This window comes from Medicago truncatula, chromosome 2, assembly GCF_003473485.1.
Source record: "Medicago truncatula cultivar Jemalong A17 chromosome 2, MtrunA17r5.0-ANR, whole genome shotgun sequence".
Classification (NCBI taxonomy): domain Eukaryota; kingdom Viridiplantae; phylum Streptophyta; class Magnoliopsida; order Fabales; family Fabaceae; genus Medicago; species Medicago truncatula.
The window spans coordinates 50255363-50263544 of record NC_053043.1 but is presented as its reverse complement, the minus strand read 5'-3'; the positions used below and the strand labels follow the sequence as shown (position 1 = coordinate 50263544).

The window sequence follows — 8182 nt, the reverse complement described above, 5'->3', positions numbered from 1 at the left end:
TTTATCTCTTGTATTTATACATTTTTGTATATATGTGAAATGATGAAATATGTCGTTATTGTAGAGTATTAGCTCGATGGTTCATGGAGACGTCCAATTAAAAAAAAAAATCTTATATTATTTATAATTTTAAAATATCACTACCACATTTATTAATAAATTTAAATAATATTTTCACATTATTCAGTACTCAACATAATTATTTCATTCATTCTTTTTTATTTTATTATAAAAGAGGGAAAAGAACAATTTTTTGGCGCGGTTTAATTCCCGCTCAAAACAGGAACGAAACGAAACAAATGAAGTAAACGGTGGTAGCTACTTGAGTGAGTGCGAATCGCTGCAAATGCAATCAAAGATCAACCGTTTTTTTAAATCTCCCGCCATTGTTGCCGACAACAACGTCGGCAACGATGATCTGTCCAATTGGGACTGGGAAAACAAAAAGCAACATTCTATTTTCAACACTTACGCCCGAACTGGTCGGAACCTTCACTCAATTGCTTCACCTTCCACCGTAATCCAAAAACCGATCATCGAGAAGAACAAGAAGATAAGCTACGATCAGTTGCATTTGGATTTCGTTCAATCTGATTTCCTCTTACGCCCGTGTTCTATTTGCGGTGTTCGGTTCACTCCTGGAAATGTAGAAGACGAGAAATTGCACGCGCAGTTTCACAAACGTTTTACACAAGGAATCCAATTTAGGGTATCTCATTTAATTTTCCACTTTCATAATCTCCATTATTTGATTCCTACGTTTTGTTTTTGAATAAACTGATTTTGTAAAATTGATTTTGACTAAAAGTGTGTTGAACGTGAATTGATTTTGATTTTGATTTTGATTTTGATACATTTATGTAAACGTTTGAGTTGAACTATATATTTGATTTTAAAAATCAATTCTATAATAAAAAACTTTATGTTTGGTTATGAAAAATTGAAGGTAAAGTGATTTGTGTTTGAATACATTTATGTAAATATGAGCTGAATGATAAATTTGAGTCTGAAATCAATTCCAGAATCAAAAGCTAAAAGTTATATCTTTAAAGTTAGAATCAGCTCTAGTGGCAAAATCAATTATAGTCAAGAGCAACCAAACATGTCAAAATCAATTACTTCAAAAATGAAACCAAACATATATTTATTCATATTCTTGATTCCGTTTTTCTGCAGTGTTGGAATAATGAAAGGGTTATTTCTTCTAACAAGAGTGGTCGGATTGTTTTGATTTTGGATACTGATCCATCTTCTCATAGAAACAAGGTTATTTATTTATTGCTGATTAGTTCTAAATCTGTTTCTTATGATTCGCAGCGTTGAACAAGTTCTTATGAAATTGGTGTTATGACAGGTTGAAGAAGTTGTGAAGATGATGGAAATTGAGTTGGGAAGTGGATGGATAGCTCATCAAGACTGTAAGGTGGATAGTGTTCTACTTCACCTCAAAAAAACTAATTTGCAATTTAGATTTTGATTGTAGTGCAGTTTAGAATCTTTAGATTAGCTTTTAGACTATATAAGTATGTATTTGATTGTAGTGGTACAAAATTGATTATAACACAGTGCTCGAGTAGAATTGATCTAGTCTCTAGAATTGATTATAACTTGAAGTTAGAGTTTAGAGCTTTTATCTCCGCAATTGATTTTTACTTTCAAATTTATTGTTCAACTCACTTTTAGATGAATGTTTTCAAACCTAAACTACTTTATATTCAATAAACTTTTAGCCTTAATCAATTGTTGTCACCACTGAATTCAACATGCATACATTTAAAGTTTGTTGATTAAAACAAGTTTATGATTATTCATTTATGGAAAAATGTTTTAAACTTGTATCTATTCATGGAGATATCAAATGAGCAAGCTTCTTAAATAAATAACATTAAGATGCAAATGTTGATTTCTGCTTATTATAAGCAATAAATATCTGTTACTACTTTTCTGAAAGTACTTGTAACATTTATGCTCTACATGCATATTATTTTAGGCTGTTTTATATATTATTGATTGGCATCGTCATACACATACAGGTCTATTTATTTGTTTCACTCCAGAGGATTGTTGGGTGCGTGGTTGCAGAACCAATCAAAGAAGCATTCAGAGTTGTGTCTTGCTCAGATACTGGGCATTATGATAATGCAAGGAAAAAGGAAAGGAAGGTGTGTCCAACCACCCTCCAGTTTGGGAATATTGTTTTTCAAAGGGAAGTTGAAAAAAGATCCGTGAATGCGAGTGATTCTGAGGTGAGCGTTGGTAGGGCAATATTCTGTGAAAGCAAACCTGTTGCTGCTGTTTGTGGCATTAGAGCCATTTGGGTCACTGCCTCCAACAGAAGAAAGCACTTTGCTAGCCAATTGCTGGATGCTGTGAGGTAAATTAAACTTGCTTTAGTTGTGTTTCTAATTGAAAACTAAATCATACAACAAGAGGACCCTGCATTATCTTAATAGTGCATAGATTTAGCGAGAGTCAATATTCAATAACAACAAATAGATTCAATTCAACTAGTACACAGATGATGGAGGATGGCATCATGTAATCTTACATCTTTTAATTATTTAATACTAGCTGTGTTGGATTATTGTTAATTGGTTAATTATTCCTCAATCAATTTCCGTCTTGTTGATTCATTTTCTTTTCTGTGCAAAATTTGAGGCAGGAAAAGTTTCTGCACGGGCTTGGAGCTCGAACGCACTCAGCTAGCATTTTCTCTGCCAACCTCAGCTGGGAAGGCATTAGCCTGTAGTTATGTTGATACTGGATCGTTTTTGGTGTATAAATTAGTGTAATTGGGGAAGAGAAACAAATGTGGAATCAGGGAGTCTCATGTCATTGTTGAAGCTGGAAATCAAGTGTAGATAGCACGTTCTTCTCTTTCTGTCGGGAAATGCTTTGGCAAAACATTTAGTACCTGTGGTGTAGTGGCGGGTGAGTAAGAGATTTCATATGCACTTGAAATTGTATTTCTGTGCTTTTTGTATATTCAGTCATGACATTTAAGTGTTAATTATCGTTGATGCTGAGCCACAATCAATGAGAATGCTTGCTATTTGATTATTCCCCTGTAGTATTTCATGCTGAGTCAGGTTTCAACATTCATTGGTCATATGTTATCTGGGCATTTCTGAAGGGTGCCATATAAGGTGAAAGCAATTGATTATGTTTATTGTTTACTTTTATTTCATGAAACATTATCCTCAATGTGAATCAAACTCGTTTTACTAGAATAAGAATTATGAATCATACCCTTTTTCAGACTACCTTTACTAATCATGCTGAGAACAAAAGATGCATTAACTTGGTGTATTTAACTACTCAGTTAAACCATGTCTTCACTATAAGCACATTTGACAGGAAATCCCATACATTTGCAACAAAATAGTTTTCCCTCTATCCAATTTTAATTTTCAATATTTATATGGTTTATAAAAAGTTGACTACATTATGTGTAAGTGTAACAAAAAAAAGTCTATGCTTTTTGTCATGAGTTACTCTTGAGTGACCCCTGATATTCAAGAAACCGGTAACCCTTGAGTCAGAAGAAAAAGACGTTGGTAAACTTTCAATCATTTTTTTTATAAGCGGTGATCCTTTAACCTATGCTCTTGTTTCTTATAATTTGAGCATAAGGCAACCAAAATTAATATACTTTCACCTATCATCCTAAAGAACACAAAAGGTTCTTTGTAAGTGGTAACCCTTTAATTCAAGCTTTGGTTATTCTTTTGAATGAATGAAGAGTTTCTTCATTTTGTACAAGGATAAAAATGTTGCAATTTCACTAAAGTGTGTAAGAAATATTGTTTGAGTAGACCAATGCTTCTAAGAATGGTCTCACCTTTTTTGCCTTTTCCTTGACAAGATTGTTATTATAAGTAGTGCTGGAATTGAGTCAGCTGTGTCAAATTTAGTTTAGCTCAACTCAACAATGATTAGTTCACTGAAAACTCAACATATGATCCCTGTTTTTGAGCTTGAACTTAACAGATTTAAACTCACGAATAACTTGGTTCAGCTAAAAATGTTATAATCTTCATAACTAAAAGGTGAGCTGAATTAGAATCAGGTACTTACTTTGCACACTCCATACCAAATATGTCTAATTATGTTTTTCATATTTGCAAGTTTGAGTTATTTTAGGCTTTTTGTTTCGATATGATTTATGTTTTTTATGTCAAATGTTTCATGTGTTTTTTCCCCTGAATGAATTTTCTTTTTCTTTTTTTTGTAATGATGCGTTGTGTGTGGTTGCTTGACTTTGAATTAAAGTTTTCAGAGTTTGAGTGTTACTTAGCTGTTTGTAAGCATATATTTATTATTTCCTAATGTCATCTTTCTTCATATTATATCTGTTTCTTTTTATGCTGAACTCAATGTCTTACTTATTAGACATCTTTTGGCATTACATTCAAGTCTGGGGGCATTTTCTTTAAGAATAAGATCTTTATAGATTGTTATAAACATGTTTTATGATTAGGAAGTAACAAGATTTTTAATGTATGAATTATAATCTTTGCTGTTTGTTACCTAATGAGGATAAGAAAAGTTAAAAATCCCTTTCAGGGTATGGTGCAAAGTTCTACAGAGATCTTGGTACATTTGGTTTTGTATATTACAGCTGATTTATAGGCTATTAGCAATCAAATAAGAGGAAAGTAATCCTCTCAACCATCTCAAGGAACTTCTGGAATTTATCCTATAGAGCGTTCTTATACCGCCATCTATGTTTCTTGTGTTTCAGATGAGGAGAATGGTGGTGCTACCAAACCAGCTCCAAGAAACACTAATCCCCGGAGCCTTTTAACTTTGTCTTGTTTTCCTTTTAGCAGTTACGTTTCTTTGCACTGATGATGTCGTGGAAGTAAATATTTTTGTTGCAAAAATTAGATAATAACGCCTTGTTTCCTAAGGCTATGATGTCGAATTCCAGTATGTACAAAACTTTATCTGGTTTAATCCATCTAAGGAGAGAAACTTCTTGTTAAATTACAGGCCAAGTAAAATTTCTTGCAAAGCTTCTTCTCTATGATGATGGGGGTAGATGAGGGAACACCTTACTTTATTTCATGGTCACTTTATTGAATTTCATATTCAGCTTGGCAAAAATCTCGACACCTTCCCTAATTTTAATTTTATCCATGTTTTATTGCCAACTGTAGTGCTCTAAGCAAATTTTAATCTTACACTCACTCTTTAAATTCATAGTTAAAGGAGTTGTTTTTTGAAGAAAAATATTTTTTTTTATCATTTATGATTATAATAACTAAATCTTATTCATCAAAAGTGTCAACGAAATAATTTTTATTTTTTTTTAATTTTTATCGCTCATAATTGATAACATTCATTATTTTTTACGATAATATGTAAAAAAAGTTACTATGATTCTTATAAACAATTAAGAGTTTTTCTATTTACACCCCATGTTTTTCTGGTTACACCTAAATTTTCTTAAATTTTTTTTTATAATACCAAAATTGCCCTTTTATATAAATTTTCTTAAAACCCTAATTTTATTCATTGTCAATGAGTTTCACCCTCTTTCACCCCACAAGGCGATCGATCAAACAATTTGATGTTCGATATCAATCTCCATAAAAATTAAAGAGTGAATCAAAATATTTTTCATCCATACTCAATTGGATATAAGTAAGTGAATTTCTTCTTCTATTTGCTAGTTTCAATTTTTTTCCTTCAACTGCAATGATGCACTGTACGATTACGGTTTTAATTTACATTGGCAAGGTTAACTTAAATTCAGTTTAAGTAGGTTCATGTAAACTTTTACATGAACCTACTTAAACTGAGTTAACATGAACCTACTTAAACTGAGTTTACATGAACCTACTTAAATTGAGTTAACATGAACCTACTTAAACTGAGTTTACATGAACCTACTTAAACTGAGCTTACATGAACCTACTTAAACTGATTTTTTACAAAATCGGAGAACTGTGAATCGCAGAACAAGGAAAACACAAAATCAGAACTGAGAACCCATAACAAGAAAAACACAATCGATTGAAGAACAACACTTGCTAACCTGATTTGCTTCAAATTTTCTTTGAAATCATGAATGGACGTGAGAAAGTATGGTTTTGAAAATCTTCGCATAACACAATCGATCGATTGGAGAATTATGGTTTTGGAAGAAGGGTTTTGGGGTGTAACCAAAAAAGAAGGAATAGGCTTTTTGAAAATCAAATTTTATGAAAGGGTAATCTTGTCATTTTGGGGTGCAACCATGATTAACTAGGGTGCAAGTAGAAAAACTCAACAATTAAATGATTTTTCTTATGAAATGATGTTCTATAAAATATAAATATTGACAAATAGCTATTTACTACATAAAAAATGATCGTTTATTTATAAAATAAGAAACAGGAGTACCGGTACACCTCATTTTGCATGGATTAGTAGATGACACATAAATAGGAAGGAATATGACTCATCTTTCAGTTACAATAAGCTTGTTACAATAAGCTAACACAAGGAGTGATAGGAAAACTCTATTTCTAACACTTGTAACAATGTGTTTGGTTCAACGGTTGCAAGAATTTATTTTGGTGAAACTGTTTTTGGTTAAAAGTTAGTTAAAATTGAATTAATTTATGTTTGTATACCTAAAAGTGATTTTTATTGACTAAACTTATGTTGTTGGAATCAAAATTGATTTTAAATATATAATTATTAAAATGAATATAGTATGTACTAGTATTTTGTTTTGACTGAGGTATGTATGTGTATTTTAATTAATACAAATGAAATGGACTCCATCTTCTCCAAATCCTCATAGAATTGAATTCATGTTTGATGTGGGAGGGTTTCATAGTATTTTATTATTTCAGCCAAATTTTATTAGTTAATTGTTTTGTTTTTGGTTTGTTATTTTTGGTTCATTAGGGTTTTGTTATTTTCCTATTTTAAAGAGTTTTCTCAATCTAGCTTCCCTACCACATATTCCACCATTTTCTCACGTTCCCCTCTAAGCAAAGGTCACATATACTAACCTCACCAGCAAACCCTTTTCCATTTCTAAAACAACTCTTTCAACAGTCACATTCGGGATAAACTTCTTTCACCCTTTTCAAGCGAATAGGAAAATCACTCTCAAAGCAACCATGTACCGTTTCTGAAACTTCTGGTCTGATGGATAAGGAAATCAAGTCCTCCAATGCGGCTGTTGCTATCACAGATGAAAAAAAAAAAGATTAGCAGCAACAACTATATACATGATGATCTTGCATTCTATGTTCTTTCAAAACTGCCAATCAAATTGAAGCTTTTTGGATGCGTACGCAAATCATGGTCCATCTTGTTTGAAAACTCTCATTTCATGACCATGTACCGCAACCATTTCATATCTAATAATGACAACAATTCTGATTCTCATGATGATCGTCATACATCATCCTGAACTGCCTGACAGATTTGATTATCCTTACCACGCAGAATTGCGTTTGCTCTCTAATGAGAGGATTGAGAATAGCTTCAAATTAAATTTTCCACCTCCATTTCAAGAGGATGATGGTAATCTTCGTATTTTGGGTTCCACTATTGTTAACGGCACTCTTTGTCCTCAAGCAACATAGACGAGTAGCAGATCCAAATAAGGTCCAATTTGTATTGTGGAATCCTGCTACTGATGAATTTGTGCTCATTCCTCTTGCCCCTGACGAGTTTGGAGCAGGACACCCTGACCGATACGATACACCCGGTACACAAGGTATCAATTTAGTGGGTTTGGTTATGACCAAGTTAGAGATGACTTTAAGGTGTTTCAGTATGTAACATATGACTCTTTGCAACCAAACGATGTATCTTATGACCCATTGTTTGAGATATATAGTCTAAAAAGTAACTCTTGGAAGATACTCGACATCGATATGCCTATCTTGTATTATGGTCTGTTGGAGCAAGGTCTCGACGTGTACATGAATGGAATGTGTCATTTCCTGGATACTACGGATAATGAGCAATGTTTGATGATGTGATTTGACTTGAGCAACCAGGTGTTCTTTACAACACCCGTGGGATGAAAACCCTAGTTTTGGCTTCAATTTGAGATATTTGGTGGTGTTAAATGGGTCAATTGCTTTGATCTCAAATCATTACGGCAATACTCCTTTTAACATATCAATTCTAGGTGAACTCGGTGTGAAGGAATCATGGACCAAACTAT

The 8182-nt window shown here is 32.7% G+C and overlaps 1 protein-coding gene across 1 annotated transcript; it reads left to right on the top strand.

Annotated features, from left to right (window-relative positions):
- The first annotated feature begins 273 nt into the window (after positions 1 to 273).
- Positions 274 to 3987, top strand: LOC11432514 (protein CHROMOSOME TRANSMISSION FIDELITY 7). Its single transcript, XM_003597752.3, has 5 exons — positions 274 to 709; positions 1177 to 1266; positions 1355 to 1423; positions 2034 to 2374; positions 2663 to 3987. The coding sequence occupies exons 1-5, from the start codon at positions 347 to 349 to the stop codon at positions 2790 to 2792; spliced, it is 993 nt and encodes a 330-aa protein (XP_003597800.1). The 5' UTR covers positions 274 to 346; the 3' UTR covers positions 2793 to 3987.
- The last annotated feature ends 4195 nt before the right edge of the window (positions 3988 to 8182 follow it).